This window comes from Oncorhynchus gorbuscha, linkage group LG01 (genome assembly GCF_021184085.1).
Source record: "Oncorhynchus gorbuscha isolate QuinsamMale2020 ecotype Even-year linkage group LG01, OgorEven_v1.0, whole genome shotgun sequence".
Lineage (NCBI taxonomy): Eukaryota > Metazoa > Chordata > Actinopteri > Salmoniformes > Salmonidae > Oncorhynchus > Oncorhynchus gorbuscha.
Genome location: NC_060173.1, coordinates 109,933,881 through 109,952,893, shown reverse-complemented (window position 1 = coordinate 109,952,893; position 19,013 = coordinate 109,933,881). Strand labels below are relative to the sequence as shown.

The 19,013-nt window shown below is 41.2% G+C and overlaps 1 protein-coding gene across 1 annotated transcript in view; it reads right to left on the bottom strand.

Annotated features, from left to right (window-relative positions):
• Nucleotides 1–19,013, bottom strand: part of LOC124011141 (aryl hydrocarbon receptor-like) — a 96,640-nt gene that overhangs the window by 57,399 nt on the left and 20,228 nt on the right. Inside the window, exon 2 of the mRNA XM_046327941.1 lies at nt 6,405–6,592. Coding sequence (XP_046183897.1) covers nt 6,405–6,592 — 188 coding nt within the window. The remainder of the gene's footprint in view (nt 1–6,404; nt 6,593–19,013) is intronic.

Below are 19,013 nucleotides of genomic sequence, written 5' to 3'. Positions count from 1 at the left end.
CACATATAACCGAATTAGCTATTGTTTGGTGTGATGGAATGGCGAAGACACACCCCAAAACACCACCCACATGAAACCACACCCCAAAGATAACTCGTTTGCCCTCAGTCATGGCCGCTAGCATCTTTTAAATTAGCACTGATGAAAAACAAGGCCAAATCAGGAAGTGCAGTTCTACTTTAAAAAAGTGAAAAAGAAATGACAGAGGAACAACACACCTCAGAGACAGACAGATAGAGAGACAGATAAAGAAAAAGAGAGAGAGAAAGAGATAGGGCATAATCTCCCTCACAGACATATTTATCATTCTCCTCTCTATCCACCTCAACAGACCAGAATCATACTTCAATCCTTCATAGCTCATCTGTGAAATTAGACATGACTAGACATGTACGAATCACCAAGTCACACACTTACCCTATGCAAAGGTGAGATAAGAATTTGTCTCTGAGAATGAGCCTGTTGGCGTGACTGTCTCTTGTGTGGGAGCGAAAGGGGTGAGAGGGCACTAAGATGTATGGGCACGAGGCAACTATCTTTAGGAATGGAATCTCCTCTGGTTGAAAATGAGCTGAGCTGCACTCGTTCAACACTAGCGACGCCTACCCATTCTTAACATCAGCAAAGCCTTGTGCTGTACACAGCCCAGGCATATTTCTGAGCTAAATACAGTGTGGGAAGAGAGGGATAGTTCTAACACCTCGTAAACCATTGCCCAGCCCCCTTCAGCACCTCATGTTGGTGCCTATGGCAGTAGAGGTTGAGTTACTGAGGATTTAATGAGAATGTGAATAAACAAGCCATTGGTTGTTTGTACAGATATAACTACCCATATACACCATCTTCTAGAGTTGTGCAGGGTTGAGAGTGGAAAAGGACATGGAGACTGAGAGGATATGGTGGCGGTGCCAGAAGTGCCAAGATAACGGATTCAGCAGGTCATCTGCCAACACTCTGGCTTTGATGTCTGTTAACCCTTAATGGCTGACATGTTGTGGGTGTTGGAGTTGGTTTTTCAATGATGAGTCATCTTATGAGTCACTGGACATTGTTCTGTATAATTTAGAACCAAATATTTGGTTTATGTCAGTGTCTTGGTCCTAGTCACAGGGTAAGTGTGTGGCCTTTCTAGGGAGTTTTTCCTAGCCACCGTGCTTCTACACCTGCATTGCTTGCTGTTTGGGGTTTTAGGCTGGGTTTCTGTACAGCACTTTGAGATATCAGCTGATATACGAAGGGCTATATAAATACATTTGATTTGATTTGATTTGTGTGAATGGGGGGGATGACAACAATGACATGGAAGGGTCACAAAAGGGTTCTTCAGCTGTCCCCATAGGAAGACCCTTCCTGGTTCCAGGTAGAACCCTCTGTGGAAAGGAACCCAAAAGGGTTCTACCTAGTACCAAAAATAGTTCTACAAAGGGTTCTCCTATCAATTATCATCAACCACAACAACACATGGTAAAAATTCATAGAAATGGTTAGATAGAAGGACCATTAAGACATAGTTCACCAAGACAGATGCTGATTGGAGTATTTTGCTATGAGTATTTTTTTAAACAATTATTTTGGTTCAGAAATCATGTTCTCCACAGCCCGTTTATTTAACTATTTTTGTTGCCATGTTCCCCATCACAGCCATGACGTATCAGAGAGATTCACTGATGTACAGTAATCAATTTAAATGATACAGTATAATAAAAAGCATCCTATTTTGTGGTCTACTAACCAAGTGCATTACTGGAGACAAGTTTGTTGTGGTCTGATTTGAAAGTAAAAATGAACCCAGAGGCTCCAAACATTTGGGTGACTCAGGTTAGACAACCAACATCTTGATTTATCCCTTGTGTCATCTTAAGGGTCAAAAAATAACCCACCACTATGTGTAACAGCAGAGAAAACCCCACTAAATAATATTTTTTCAACTTGAAATTTGATGACTTTTCCTAGAGGGTAAAAAGATTGTCTAACACGGAACCCAAACCGGCTGCGTGCGTGCGTGCGCCATCGTGAATACATTTATTTTGTCCCCCCACACCAAATGCGATCACGACACGCAGGTTAAAATATCAAAACAAACTCTGAACCAATTACATTAATTTGGGGACTGGTCAAAAAGCATTAAACCTTTATGGCAATTTAGCTAGTTAGCTTGCACTTACTAGCTAATTTGTCCTATTTAGCTAGCTAGCTTGCTGTTGCTAGTTAATTTGTCCTGGGATATAAACATTGTTATTTTACCTGAAATGCACAAGGTCCGCTACTCCAACAATTAATCCACACATAAAACAGTCGACCAAATCATCTCTCGTCCTTCTAGGCCTTTTCTTCTCATGACTTAATATTGCGATTACCGCCACTGACCTTGTTTTGTCTTTCAGTCACCCACGTGGGTATAACCAATGAGGAGATGGCACGTGGGTACCTGCTTCTATAAACCAATGATGAGATGGGAGAGGCAGGACTTGCAGCACAATCTATCTATTTTATCCCTTGGCAATGCAGTCACTCGTTGTTGCGCGCGAGCAGTGTGGGTGCAATAATTTAATAATATAGATTCTACATTTATTTTGCAACGCTCGTGTACGCTACTTGAGTGGTGTAGAATGCCTGTTAGGGTCATTTTTGACCAGGCAGCTATAAAATCATTCACACACCACAAAAACCACAAAGACAGACACACACACACATGAGAAATTGAGATTGTGTGCGCTACTGATTGAAATCAGACAAAACGAATGTGCAGCATCTCCCCTCCACGACCCCACACGACTCAAGTTCACAGACAAAATAAACAAAAGGTCAGACAAAATAAATATTTATTGAAAGCATTGTTTACTAATGGGGAATGCAGTCAGAGAGGCTATAAAGGTGCTGCAGATGACAGTCCCCCCAGTTCTCTCTTTGCTGAAGCAATGAGTGCACGTTTCAGTGCCCAACAGGTCGTAGACCTGATTTATTCAGATGTCCAGGAGGAGAAAAGAGGACAATGATTTTGAAGAGGAGGAGGTATCTGAAGAAGAAGATGGGGAAGAAAACAACCCAGAGCACGATGCATCATCTTCAGATGAAGAAGAAATAACCCAAGCTGAGACATTTTTTTTAAGATATATATAATAAATGCATAATAACATGGTCCTTGTCACCATATGACAAACAAGGCAGGATGGCAGCACAAAATGTCATAAGGATGACCCCATGACCCACAAGACATGCAGTTACCCAGGACATCGACTCAACATTTTACATGTTCATCACACCAGCCATCAAAAAAATCATCCTAGAGATGACAAATTTGGAGGGTTTAAATAAATATTTAATAAATGTGAGTCAAGACCTGCAAGACGTGTGAGAGACAAACTGGCGGCCATAAGAGAGATCTGGGAGAAGTGGGTGGAGCGTACCTCTACAACCCTGGGCCTGAAGTAATGGATGAGCAACTGGTTCCATTCAGAGGTAAGTTTTTATTTTCATATCTGTAATGTAAGTGATTTATGTGATTGTTTTTTGTGACACGGATACTCCCTTTCTGGGAGTATATGCCCAGCAAGCCAGCGAAGTATGGCATCAAGATATGGGTGGCCTGTATCACACAATCCAGCTACGCTTGGAAGATGCAAGTCTACACAGGGAATCCGACCAGCGGAGGCCAGGAGAAGAACCAGGGGATGCGGGTTGTGCTTGATGTGACAGATGGACTGAGGGGGCACAATGTCACGTATGACAATTTCTTCACCTCTTATGAAGAGGAAGATCACCATGGTTGGCACAGTTAGAAAGAACAAGCCTGAGCTCCAACCTGCACTCCTCTCAACAAGGGGGAGAGAGGCCTTTACAGCTGGGAAAGGCACTTTCAAAAATGGGAGCGCCTTGCCCGCACAGCAGCCTCTGCAACGCTTGTGAAAGCAATTCAGGGAGCTGGGGCATGCAAGAGGAGGAGATGCCAATTCTGCCCCCCAAAAAAGGACTGTAAAAAAAACACTATGTGCTGCACGTGAGGAATATGTCTGCAAAGTTCATGCACACACACACACTTGTATACTGTCCTACATGTGCTAAATAGAGTTGATTGATTTATGTTTTTGTTTTGTATCTATTATCTTATTTTATTCTAATTTATTGTTGTTGTTTATTAACCTCGTGGGTGGGGGCAATGGTTCAAAAAATGTGAGAAGACTAGTATTATGTAGTTGAATTCTTCATTGTACAGTATATAAGAATATATCACAATGTTGTCAAAAAGTACAAGATTTATTCTTTCCCTTCAATAACATGAATTCAAAACAACTTTTTTCACATTTCTGGTACTTTCTTAGGCTTTACAAGTGCCTTCTCTTGCCTAAAAATGTATGTTTACACCTATTCAGTGCCTTGAGCAATAATAATAATAATAACAATAATAAAGTAACAGGAAAGAAAACAATTATGACGGGTGTGTTGTAATAAAAATGAGTGGTGTCCACTGATTAAATGCATTCTTTCTGCATTGTGAAGAGTGAAAACCCAGATATTTACAAAGTTTGTGATGAATGACAGGTTGTTTCTTCATGCAAAATAGATTTGGGGTTTAAAATTCAATAAAGCTGCTTTATTTTAGGGTTTTAGTGAAGGCGGGTCATTTTTTTACCCTTAGGACAAGGGGAGTATGCAGAATGCTAAGACTACACAAGGTTATTAATGTCTGCGCTCTGATGCTGTCCTGCTGCCTACCCACTTGTCATTGTTGTCATATTTACATGTCCTGGGTCAGCTGATGCTCTGCTAAATACTGTAGTCTACTACACAACATTTCCTCAAGAGGCTTTAGTTTCTTACTGCATCTGTCTATTCTCTTTGGGTTATTTTGACACTGACAGGACATACTGTACACACCACCATTTATTCACCAAGTTCTCTCCTTAACTGCTTTGTAATCAGTAGACTGCACTGATCTTTGATGAGAATACAAGTTGTTAATTGTCTAGTTGATTAACTTCTCTAGGGTAGGGGGCAGCATTGGGAATTTTGGATGGAAAGCGTGCCCAAATTAAACTGCCTGCTACTCAGCCATAAAAGCTATAATATGCATATATAGTGGATTTGGATAGAAAACACTCTGAAAACTGTTTGAATGATGTATGTGAGTAGAACAGAATTCATATGGCAGGTAAAACCCTGTGAAAAAATCCAACCAGGAAGTGGGAAATCTGAGGTTTGTAGTTTTTCAACTCATTCCCTATTGAAGATACAGTAGGATATTGGTCATGTTGCACTTCCGAAGGCTTCCACTAGATGTCACCAGTCTTTAGAACCTTGTTTGATGCTTCTACTGTGAAGTGGGGGCGAATGAGAGGGGAATGAGTCAGGGCTCTGCCAGAGAGACACAAGCTCAATCTCGCGCATTCACGTGATAGTTAGCTCTGTTCCATTGCAATTCTACAGACAAAGGAATTCTCCTCTTGGAACATTATTGAAGATTTATGTTAAAACCATCCTAAAGATTGATTCTATACATCGTTTGACATACGGACTGTAACGGAACTTTTTTACTTTTCGTCTGCTGCTAGTGACCGCGCGTCATGAGTTTGGAATACAAAAAGGAGGTATTTGGACATAAATGATGGACATTATCGAACAAAACAAACATTTATTGTGGAACTGGGATTCCTGGGAGTGCATTCTGATGAAGATCATCAAAGGTAAGTGAATATTTATAATGCTATTTCTGACTTCTGTTGACTACACAACATGGCGGATATCTGTTTGGGTTGTTTTGGTCTCTGAGCGCCGTACTCAGATTATTGCTTGGTGTGATTTTTCCATAAAGTTTTTAGAAAATCTGACATAGAGGTTGCATTAAGGAGACAGTTGTATCTTTTAGCAATGTTTATTATTAGTATTTCTGTAAATTGATGTGGCTCTCTGCAAAATCACCAGATGTTTTGGAACTACTTAACATAACGCGCCAATGTAAACTCAGATTTTTTTTATATAAATATGAATTTACCGAACAAAACATACATGTAATGTGTAACATGAAGTCTTATGAGTGTCATCTGATGAAGATCATCAAAGGTTAGTGATTCATTTTATCTATATTTCTGCTTTTTGTGACTCCTCTCTTTGGCTGGAAAAATGGCTGTGTTTTTCTGTGACTTGGCTCTGACCTAACATAATTGTTTGGTTTGCTTTCGTCGTGAAGCCTTTTTAAAATCGGACACTGTGGCTGGATTTACAACATGTGTATCTTTAAAATGGTGTAAAATACATGTATGTTTGAGGAATTTTAATTATGGGATTTCAGTTGTTTTGAATTTGGCGCCCTATAGTTTCACTGGCTGTTGACGAGGTGGGACGCTACCATCCCACGTACCCTAGAGAGTTTAATTAGGTAATTGACTGGTACTTGATATGAAACTCACTTTTGAAGAAGCTCTTCACCTTCAGGTAGCCGACGCTGATGCGGAGCACAGAGAGTTTGTCCAGGCGAGAGCGCACATCCTCAGGGAATGGTAGGAGGCCTGTCAGCCTGTCCAGCTCCCCATTCAGCCGATCCCGGTGGCGTTTGGATGGGTTCGACTTGACCACATCTGGAGCAGGAGATTTCTTGCTGAGGGAAAGGAGACAAGATCATTATGGTTAGTTAGACAATAGGTACTTATTGTGCTGATTCTAAATTACTACAGTGGTCTCTGTAGAAGGAAATCTGATTGTGATCATTATTGTTGAGAGATGATGTACCTTGTTGTAAAATGAATGTGTATACCAGCATTACAGGTAAACAATCTGTGGATGACTTTACTGGATGACATACTGGCATACTTTTTGAGGAAAAGATAATGATTATTAGAAAGCAAATTATGGACTCCTCTTTACATCTGCATATTCCTTCAAAGCTCAGTTGTCCTGAGTCTGCACAACTCTGCCAGGACCTAGGATCAAGAGAGACACTCAAGTGTTCTAGTACTATATCTCTTGACACAATGATGAAAATAATCATGGCCTCTAACCCTTGAAGCTGCATACTGGACCCTATTCCAACTAAACTACTGAAAGAGCTGCTTCCTGTGCTTGGCCCTCCTATGTTGAACATAATAAACGGCTCTCTATCCACTGGATGTGTACCAAACTCACTGAAAGTGGCAGGAATAAAGCCTCTCTTAAAAAGCCAAACCTTGACCCAGATAATATAAAAAACTATCGGCCTATATCGAATCTTCCATTCCTCTCAAAAATGTTAGAAAAAGCTGTTGCGCAGCAACTCACTGTCTTCCTGAAGTCAAACAATGTATACGAAATGCTTCAGTCTGGTTTTAGATCCCATCATAGCACTGAGACTGCTCTTGTGAAGGTGGTAAATGACCTTTTAATGGCGTCAGACCGAGGCTATGCATCTGTCCTCGGCTCCTAGACTAGAGGTCGACCGATTAATCGGATAAAAAAAAAATGTATACCTTTATTTTACTAGGCAAGTCAGTTAAGAACACATTCTTATTTTCAATGACAGGCCGAGGAACGGTCCGTTAACTGCCTCGTTCAGGGGCAGAACAACAGATTTTCACCTTGTCAGCTCGGGGGATTCAATCTTGCAAATTTACAGTTAACTAGTCCAATGCAATAACGACCTGCCTCTCTCTCGTTGCACTCCACAAGGAGACTGCCTGTTACGTGAATGCAGTAAGCCAAGGTAAGTTGCTAGCTAGCATTAAACTTATCTTATAAAAAACAATCAATCATAATCACTATTTAACTACACATGGTTGATGATATTACTAGATATTATCTAGAATGTCGTGCGTTGCATATAATCTGACTGAGCATAAAAGCATACAAGTATCTAAGTATCTGACTGAGCGGTGGAAGGCAGAAGCAGGCGCGTAAACATTCATTCAAACAGCACTTTCCTGCGTTTTGCCAGCAGCTCTTCGTTGTGCATCAAGAATTGCGCTGTTTATGACTTCAAGCCTATCAACTCCCGAGATGAGGCTCGTGTAACCGAAGTGAAATGGCTAGCTAGTTAGCGCTCGCTAATTGTCATTGTGTTGCTGGTTTGAGCCCAGGGAGGAGCGAGGAGAGGGATGGAAGCTATACTGTTACACTGGCAATACTAAAGTGCATATAAGAACATCCAATAGTCAAAGGTATATGAAATACAAATGGTATAGAGGGAAATTGTCCTATAATTCTATAATAACTACAACCTAAAACTTCTTACCTGGGAATATTGAAGACTCATGTTAAAAGGAACCACCAGCTTTCATATGTTCTCATGTTCTAAGCAAGAAACTGAAACGTTAGCTTTCTTACATAGAACATATTGCACTTTTACTTTCTTCTCCAACACTTTGTTTTTGCATTATTTAAACCAAATTGACCATGTTTCATTATTTACTTGAGGCTAAATTGATTTTATTGATGTATTATATTATGTTAAAATAAGTGTTAATTCAGTATTGTTGTAATTGTCATTATCACATTTTTTTTAAACAATCGGCCAATTAATCGGTATCTAATTTTTTTGGCCCTCAAATAATCGGTATGGGTATCGGCGCTGAAAAATCATAATCGGTCGACCTCTATCCTAGACCTTAGTGCTGCTTCTGATACCATCAATCACCACATTCTTTTAGATAGATTGGAAACCCAAATTGGTCTACACGGACAAGTTCTGGCCTGGTTTAGACCTTCTGTCGGAAAGATATCAGTTTGTCTCTGTGAATGGTTTGTCCTCTGACAAATCAATCGTAAATGTCGGTGTTCCTCAGGGTTCCGTTTTCGGACCACTATTGTTTTCACTATATATTTTACCTATTGCGGATGTCATTAGAAAACATAATGTTAACTTTCACTGCTATGCAGATGACACACAGCTGTACATTTCAATGAAACATGGTGAAGCCCCAAAATTGCCCTCGCTAGAAGCTTGTGTTTCAGACATAAGGAAGTGGATGGCTGCAAACTTTCTACTTTTAAACTCGGTCAAAACAGAGATGCTTGTTCTTGGTCCCAGGAAACAAAGAGATATTCTGTTGAAACTGACAATTAATCTTGATGGTTGTACAGTCGTCTCAAATAAAACTGTGAAGAACCTCGGCGTTACTCGAGACCCTTTTTTGACGAACATATCAAGACTGTTTCAAGGACAGCTTTTTTCCATCTACGTAACATTGCAAAAATCAGAATCTTTCTGTCCAAAAATGATGCAGAAAAATGTATCCCTGCTTTTGTTACTTCTAGGTTAGACTACTGCTCTACTTTCCGGCTACCCGGATAAAGCACTAAATAAACTTCAGTTAGTGCCAAATACGGCTGTTAGAATCCTGACTAGAACAACAAACAAAGTATCATACTACTCCAGTGCTAGCCTCCCTACACTGGCTTCCTGTTAAGGCAAGGGCTGATTTCATTTACATTTAAGTCATTTAGCAGACGCTCTTATCCAGAGCGATTTCAATGTTTTAATGCTAACCTACAAAGCCTTACATGGGCTTGCTCCTACCTATCTTTCCGATTTGGTCCTGCCGTATATACCTACACGAACGCTATGGTCACAAGACGCAGCACTCCTAATTGTCCCTAGAATTTCTAAGCAAACAGCTGGAGGCAGGGCTTTCTCCTATAGAGCTCCATTTTTATGGAATGGTCTGCCTACCCATGTGAGAGATGCAGACTCAGTCTCAACCTTTAAGTCTTTACTGAAGACTCCTCTCTTCAGTGGGTCATATGATTGAGTGTAGTCTGGCCCAGGAGTGTGAAGGTGAACAGAAAGGCTCTGGAGCACCGAACCACCCTTGCTGTCTCTGCCTGGCCGGTTCCCCTCTCTCCACTGGGATTCTCTGCCTCTAATCCTATTACAGGGGGCTGAGTCACTGGCTTACTGGCGGTCTTCCATGCCGTCCCTAGGAGGGGTACTTCACTTGAGTGGGTTGAGTCACTGACGTGTTCTTCCTGTCTGGGTTGGCGCTCCCCCTTGGGTTGTGCCGTGGCGGAGATCTTTGTGGGCTATACTCGGCCTTGTCTCAGGATTGTAAGTTGGTGGTTGAAGATATCCCTCCAGTGGTGTGGGGGCTGTGCTTTGGAAAAGTGGGTGGGGTTATATCCTGCCTGTTTGGCCCTGTCCGGGGGTATCATCGGATGGGGCCACAGTGTCTCCTGACCCCTCATGTCTCAGCCTCCAGTATTTATGCTTCACTAGTTTATGTGTTGGGGGCTAGGGTCAGTCTGTTATATCTGGAGTACTTTTCCTGTCTTATCTGGTGTCCTGTGTGAATTTAAGTATGCTCTCTCTAATTCTCTCTTTCTCTCTTTCTTTCTTTCTCTCTCTCGGAGGACCTGAGCCCTAGGACCATGCCTCAGGACTACCTGACATGATGACTCCTTGCTGTCCCCAGTCCACCTGGCCACGCTGCTGTTCCAGTTTCAACTGTTCTGCCTGCGCCTATGGAACCCTGACCTGTTCACCGGACGTGCTAACTGTCCCAGACCTGCTGTTTTCAACTCTCTAGAGACAGCTGGAGCGGTAGAGATACTCTTAATGATCGGCTATGAAAAGCCAACTGACATTTACTCCTGAGGTGCTGACTTGTTGCACCCTCGACAACTACTGTGATTATTATTTGACCATGCTGGTCATTTATGAACATTTGAACATCTTGACCATGTTCTGTTATAATCTCCACCCGGCACAGCCAGAAGAGGACTGGCCACCTCTCATAGCCTGGTTCCTCTCTAGGTTTCTACCTAGGTTTTGGCCTTTCTAGAGAGTTTTTCCTAGCCACCGTGCTTCTACACCTGCATTGCTTGCTGTTTGGGGTTTTAGGCTGGGTTTCTGTACAGCACTTTGAGATATCAGCTGATGTAAGAAGGGCTATATAAATACATTTGATTTGATGACAACACAACAGCAACAAAGACTGGACACATCATAACTTTAGACAGCTTAGCCACAATGTGGGTCTGTGACCTAATGCTATTATAGCTCAATTTCATAAGCTTGTAATGCTTGTAACGCCTGGCAAGAGTGACATCCACTGAAATAAGAAGCGTGAATCATGTAACAATGGAAGAATTTCCTAACACTGAAAGAAGCAAAGGGAAACAGGAAGTTTTTAAAACCATGCTACAGACTCCAGTAACCCAAGTCATAGACTGCTTTTTCTGCTACCACACGGCAAGTGGTACCGGAGTGCCAAGTCTAGGTCCAAAAGGCTCCTTAACAGCTTCTACCCCCAATCCAGAAGACTGCAGAACAAATGGCCACCTGGAATATTTACTTCTCAATTTTTTAAATTGCATTGTTGGTTAAGGGCTTGTAAATAAGCATTTCACGGTTGAATTTGGCACATGTGACTAATAAAATTAGATTTGAACCCAGGCTGAATCACTTCAGTCACCCTGGCTAGCAGGCCCTGCATGAGCATGGCTTCCTCTGAGTTGGGTTTATGACACACGCTAGTAAAAACATGAATAGTTTCGAAACCCAGTGAGCAATAGTGGTGCACCGCTTACAGTACTGAAACTCCAGCTTGAACGCAGGAAAGACGAGGCAACTCGTAAACATGACTAATAAACACAGTGAAGCACACTGTTTTCTAGGTGAATCATTATACACTGCTCAAAAAAATAAAGGGAACACTTAAACAACACAATGTAACTCCAAGTCAATCACACTTCTGTGAAATCATACTGTCCACTTAGGAAGCAACACTGATTGACAATAAAGTTAGCATGTAGCATGAGATGGAGTCTACAACCCACACAAGTGGCTCAGGTAGTGCAGCTCATCCAGGATGGCACATCAATGCGAGATGTGGCAAGAAGGTTTGGTGTGTGTCTGCCAGAGCATGGAGGCGCTACCAGGAGACAGGCCAGTACATCAAGAGACGTGGAGGAGGCCGTAGGAGGGCAACAACCCAGCAGCAGGACCGCTACCTCCGCCTTTGTGCAAGGAGGAGCAGGAGGAGCACTGCCAGAGCCCTGCAAAATGACCTTCAGCAGGCCACAAATGTGCATGTGTCTGCTGAAACGGTCAGAAATAGACTCCATGAGGGTGGTATGAGGGCCCGACGTCCACAGGTGGGGGTTGTGCTTATAGCCCAACACTGTGCGGGACATTTGGCATTTGCCAGAGAACACCAAGATTGGCAAATTCACCACTGGCGCCCTGTGCTCTTCACAGATGAAAGCAGGTTCACACTGAGCACATGTGACAGACGTGACAGTCTGGAGATGCTGTGGAGAACTTGTGGGGTGGCATGGTGTGTCATGGTGTGGGGTGGCATTTCTTTGGGGGGACGCACAGCCCTCCATGTGCTCGCCAGAGGTAGCCTGACTGCCATTAGGTACCGAGATGAGATCCTCAGACCCCTTGTGAGACCATATGCTGGTGCGGTTGGCCCTGGGTTCCTCCTAATACAAGACAATGCTAGACCTCATGTGGCTGGAGTGTGTCAGCAGTTCCTGCAAGAGGAAGGGATTGATGCTATGGACTGGCCCGCCCGTTCCCCAGACCTGAATCCAATTGAGCACATCTGGGACATCATGTCTCGCTCCATCCACCAACGCCACGTTGCACTACAGACTGTCCAGGAGTTGGCGGATGCTTTAGTCCAGGTCTGGGAGGAGATCCCTCAGGAGACCATCCGCCACCTCATCAGGAGCATGCCCAGGCGTTGTAGGGAGGTCATACAGGCACGTGGAGGCCACACACACTACTGAGCCTCATTTTGACTTGTTTTAAGGACATTACATCAAAGTTGGATCAGCCTGTAGTGTGGTTTTCCACTTTAATTTTGAGTGTGACTCCAAATCCAGACCTCCATGTGTTGATAAATTTGATTTCCATTGATCATTTTTGTGTGATTTTGTTGTCAGCACATTCAACTATGCAAAGAAAAAAGTATTTAATAAGAATATTTCATTCATTCAGATCTAGGATGTGTTATTTTAGTGTTCCAATTATTTTTTTGAGCAGTGTATATTTATTGCATTTTTTATCATGTACATTATTAGCCAAAGGAGATAGGAATCAGTGGAGGCAGTCGTAGCATCTGAGGCCAGAGGGATTTCCTGCTTTGAGGAGCAAAGCACTACAGTCCGGCTGCTGGCATCACTCCTCTCTACAGTTTCTCCAAGACTAAACTTTTTGCAATACAAAAAGCCTGTATAGTGAAAAAATATGGAAAGAAAATGGACATCTGTTAATGTCAACAAATAATGTCTGTAAACGTTCACATCTATAGAATAAACACAATGCTCCTTTGTAAATGTTCACTGTCAAAACCGAGTACTTTCAGGCACAACGGAGGCTATCGGAGGTCTTTGTTTTTGTTTTGCTCCCTGTGGTATTTCACTTCACAGGCAACTTGGTGATAATGTCTTGGGACAAACTCTTGTTGAAGGCCAAAGTCAAGTTTATGAGTCTCTTGCAGACACATGCCATTAACTGCAAATCAGAGACACGTGCTCAGGCTTAAGCCAAGCTTGCTGGGACTGTAGTCCGGAGGCTCTAACTCCCCTCGCACCCGCTGGAGCAAGAACAGAACCCGGGCTCATTTCTGAACTAAAGTGCACGACTTCAATACACCATTTCACTTTTTCAAATGTGGGTTAAGGGTTGGGGGACTGGCAGCTGCTATTTATCTCAAGGGCATTGTTTAAATGGCATCTGTTCCAAAGTTTGAAGTTGAAGTTTAATAGCAACATGCACAGGATACAACAGCTGTAAAACAGTGAAAATGTTAACCTTGAGAGCTCTTTCCCTACACTGCAGTGATAGTAATAACTATAAAATAATCATAGAAAAGATCATTAAAATAAAAAAAGCACAAGTACGCTATAAGCTGAAGAAACACAAGAATACAAGTATATACAGGTCCGCGTCAGTACTTTTTTCAATGTGCAGGGGTACTGGAGTGGTTGAGGTGTGTTTATACATAAAAATATGAGTAATGGTGACCGGTAGTAGGATACATATTAGCTACTAATGGTAATGGCAAACAATAATCCATGAACAGCAGTGTAATGCTATTAATACATCTAATCATCAATCAGTATAACAGCAGTGTAATGCTATTAATACATCTAATCATCAATCAGTATAACAGCAGCGTAGATGTGAGGTGGTGTAAGTGTGTGTGTGGTCAGTAATGAGTGTATGAGTGAGAGTGTATGAGTGAGGGTGTATGTGAGTGTGTGTATGAGAAGTGTGTGTGTGTGTGTGTGTGTGTGTGTGTGTGTGTGTGTGTGTGTGTGTGTGTGTGTGTGTGTGTGTGTGTGTGTGTGTGTGTGTGTGTGTGTGTGTGTGTGTGTGTGTGTGTGTGTGTGTGTGTAGAGACCGGTGAATGGGCATAGAGTCCGTATGGGCAGTTTGTAGGAGAGGGAGAGCAGTACCTGTTAGCTATTTAACAATCTTATGGCCATGGGACAGAAGCTGTTTAGGAGTCTGTTGGTCTGAGCCTTGATGAATGGTTCCGGCTCCCGGACGGGAGCATGGAGAACAGTCCATGTCTTGGGTAGCTGGAGTCTTTGGACATTTTTCGGGCCTTTATCAAAAGCCGCCTGGGATGTACGTCCTGGTTTGCTGGGAGCTGTTCCCCAGTGATGCGCTGGGGCATCCACACCACCCTGTGAAGGGCCTTCCGGTCGAGGTCGGTGCAGACGGTGATACAACCAGTCAGTATGCTCTCGATGGTGCAACTGTAAAAGTTCCTGAGGATCTGAGGAGCCAAATCATGTCAGCCTCCTGAGGGGGAAGAGTACCGTCTTCACAACTGTGCTGGTGGGAGAGGACCAGGTTAAGTCCTCAGTTATGTGGACACCGAGTAACTTGAAGCTCCACCACGGCTCCGTCGATATGGATGAGGGTTTGGATGAGGGTATGGGTTCGTTATTTCTTTGCCAAAAGAGCACTATTTTGGTGTCCTCTGGTACATTCTAATGACTTGACTATCAGCAATACACAGCGATATGATTGAATACTTTAATGAGTTTATTGAGAAAGATGTGAATTTACGTGTGACTTTACAATTTAAAAAAATAGTGTTAGTTGTTTTAGATATGCCTATATGATCAGGACATTTATCTAAGAGAATATTATACCTTTTTTAACATTTAACCTGTCTTGGGATTGGTTTTATTTACAGTTTTACAGCAAGATATGAGTTGCCACAATGATGTTTGTTCTTCAAATTATGTATTTTATTCAAACAGAAAAATTACATTAATAGTCCACATTATTAAAGTTTCGTTTTTCCCAGGTTTTTACTCTCAAAATCACACTTTTTAAATATAAAAACAACTACATTGGATGTTCTAAGTTCACAACAATACTTAACCGACATCAGGAGACCACTTTTGAAGTCTGGGAAATTTAGATTTTTGGATGTAGCTATTCTTTAATTTAATTGCACACCTAGCAAGAGCCTGTTGTTTAGCTGTGTTTATGTAGCATACGTGATGGTAGAGCTTGCAAAACAAATATCCACTGGATTGATTCAAAATAATTATAATATCATTCTGCCAGGTAAGCATAGGCTAGTTAACATATAATTGAGAAGGTTTTTGGGAAGGGAGTGGCTCCTAATCCGTGACTGGATATTTTATGTCTGAGGCTCCATATCCGTGAGTCTGCAAATTCTCACAGTATCTTGTGAGAATTTGGGACTTCAGTCATTTTATCATGCCAAAACCAGACAAGATACATAAAAGCCCAAAATATGATATTCACAATGTCACTAAGCAAAAAATATATATAAAAATCCACTATAATTTCAAAACATTATTTTGTCATGAGTTCAGTACCATTTGCTTGATTTTGGGAACCTACGATTATGGAGTATCGTTATTATAAATATATTTTTTTACAACTAACCGTCATTGTTCTATGTGGTCATTAGCTAGCTATCGTTAGCATGCTATTGTTAGCATGTTACAAACTCTGTGCTAGCTAGCTAGCCAGCATTAGCTACCCAGTTAACCAGCCTAGTAAACTCTAGTCCAGGGCCAAAATTCACAAAACCTTCTTAAGAATAAATGTATTCTCAAGGCAATTTTTTTTCCTTCACTATTGACTTATGAAGAAAGTTCAGCAAAGTTGCTATTCCTCACAAAGGTTTTTGGAAACGTTAGTGTTATTTCTTATGTTTCTCCTTAAGCAAAAATAAAATAAAGCTCTTGGATTTGTCCTTGGAAATGTTCTTAATTCCAAGATAGCTGTACCCTTGTCTTAAACTCAGCGCAGTGAGAGAATAAGCTAATAAAAGCAATTTAACATTTAATTCACTCACAAGTTTAATCTGACATTTTTAGTATTGATTATTTGAAACCCAAGAACATGTTTTTGAACAATAATCTCAGCATGAAATATGCTAACATGATTGCCATTAATAGCTAGATAGCTAGCTAAATTGGCTGCCTAGTGACAACCATCTTAAGAAGATATTTAAGAAGTTTGTAAGAAGAAATTTAAGAAGTCTGTAAGAAAATCATGAAATCTTAAGATATTGTTGAGGAATTGCACTTACAGTATGTTAGCACAGCTGAAAACTGTTGAGAGGTAATACAACAGGCTTCTTTAGACTAGTTGAGTATCTGGAGCATCAGCATTTGTGGGTTCAAGTACTGGCTCAAAATGATCAGAAACAAAGACCTTTCTTCTGAAACTCGTCAGTCTATTCTTGTTCTGAGAAATTAAGGCTATTCCATGCGAGAAATTGCAAAGAAACTGAAGGTCTTGTACAACGCTGTGTACTACACCCTTCAGAGAACCGCGTAAACTGGCTATAACCAAAATAGAAAGAGGAGTGGGAGGCCCCGGTGCAGAACTGAGCAAGACAACAAGTACATTAGTGTCTAGTTTGAGAAACAGATGCCTCACTAGTCCTCAACTGGCAGCTTCATTAAATAGTACCCGCAAATCACCAGTCTCAACGTCAACAGTGAAGAGGCGACTCCGGGATGCTGGCCTTCTAGGCAGAGTTGCAAAGAAAATGCCATACCTTCTACTGGTCAATAAAATGAAAAGATTAAGATGGGCAAAATAATACAGACACTGGACAGACCAATCTTGAGGTGTTGGATCACGAAGAAGAACATTCGTGAGATGCAGAAGAAATGAAAATATGCTGGAGGAGTGCTTGACACTATCTGTCAAGCCTGGTGGAGGCAATGTGATGGTCTGGGGGTGCTTTGGTGGTGGTAAAGTGGGAGATTTGTACAGGGTAAAAGGAATCTTGGAGAAGGAAGGCAATCACTCCATTTTGCAACACTATGCCATACCCTATGGACGGCGCTTAATTGGAGCCTATTTCCTCCTACAACAGGACAATGACCCAAAGCACAGCTCCAAACTATGCTAGTACTATTTAGGGGAGAAGCAGTCAGCTGGTATTCTGTCTATAATGGAGTAGCCTTCACAGTCACCGGATCTCAACCCAATTGAGCTGTTGTGGGAGCAGCTTGACCACATGTTATTTTATCTGAAAATATGTTTGTTTTTTTATTAATTAGTATATTTCAGTTTAACCACAACATTTGTTGTATTATTTGTTCCGTCTTTTCAGGTGGATTAAAATTTCTAAGGCTTGTTTAAAAAATGATGATATTTTGGAGATTATTACGTTTTCAAATAGCTGAAAGTGAGCCGTTGTAATCTGAAAAAAGGGAAAAAGGCCATTCTTGAACATGGGGTGAGACATTCTTACTTTTGTATGACTGATGCCTTTAGTGAGAGGTCTAATGCTTTCGTTGTATAAATTATAAGGCAACACCATTAGCAAATAGGTAAACTGTGATATGACTAAAGAGTTAAATCAGGTGATTTTTCCACAAATAGACAGGTATTTTCCTGTCCATGGTAGCAAGATCTTATCTATTTTTGCTAACTTTCTATAAAAAAGAGATAAGTTCTTTCTTTCAGGACATGTATACCGAATATGTCCATATCCCCGTCAGACCATTTTATTGGTAAACTACACGGCAATGTAAAAGTTGTCTTTTTTTGTGATACAATATATAATATAGTACACTTATCATCATTTGGTTTTAATCCAGAGAGGTTAGAAAAAGTATCTAGATCCTCTTTGAGGCTGTAGAGGGATTCAAATTGTGGTTTTAAAAGAAAACATGAATCATCAGCGTACAACAACACATTTGTTTTTAAGCCACGGATTTCTAATCCCTTAATATTATTGTTGGATCTAATTTTAACAGCTAACATTTCGATGGTAATAATAAATAGATATGCCGATAGTGGACAACCTTGTTTTACTCATCTTGACAGTTTAAAACTTTCTGAGATGTAGCCCTTATTTACACCTAGGGTTACGATACATAACTTTAACCCATTTTATAGAGATTCTCCAAAGTTTAAATATTCCAGGCATGTATATATAAACTCCAGTCGTACTTTAACAAAAGCCTTTTCAAAATCAGCTATGAAAACCAGGTGTCACGTTCTGACCTTTATTTCCTTTGTTGTGTATTTATTTAGTCTGGGCAGGGCGTGAGTTGGGTGGGCAGTCTATGTTTGTTTTTCTAGGTTTTGGGTATTTCTATGTTTCGGCCTAGTATGGTTCTCAATCAGAGGCAGATGTCATTAGTTGTCTCTGATTGAGAATCATACTTAGGTAGCCTGGGTTTCACTGTGTGTTTGTGGGTGATTGTTCCTGTCTCTGTGTTTGCACCAGATAGGACTGTTTAGGTTTTCACACATTTATTGTTTTGTTAGTTATTTCATGTCTAGTTCCTTTATTAAAGAACATGAATAACCACCATGCTGCATTTTGGTCCGCTTCTCCTTCACCACAGGAAAACCCTTACACCAGGCCTGGTTTCCCCAATATTTCATGGTATTCTATTGTTTCCAGTACTTGTCTTATATTACTTACAATGTATCGTCCATGTAAAAAAAACCTGTCTGATTAGGATGAATAATATCTGACAATCTTTTTAATTCTATGCGCCAAGCATTTTGCTAGGATTTTTGCATCACAGCACTGAAGTGTAAGAGGCCTCCAATTTTTTTAAATGGA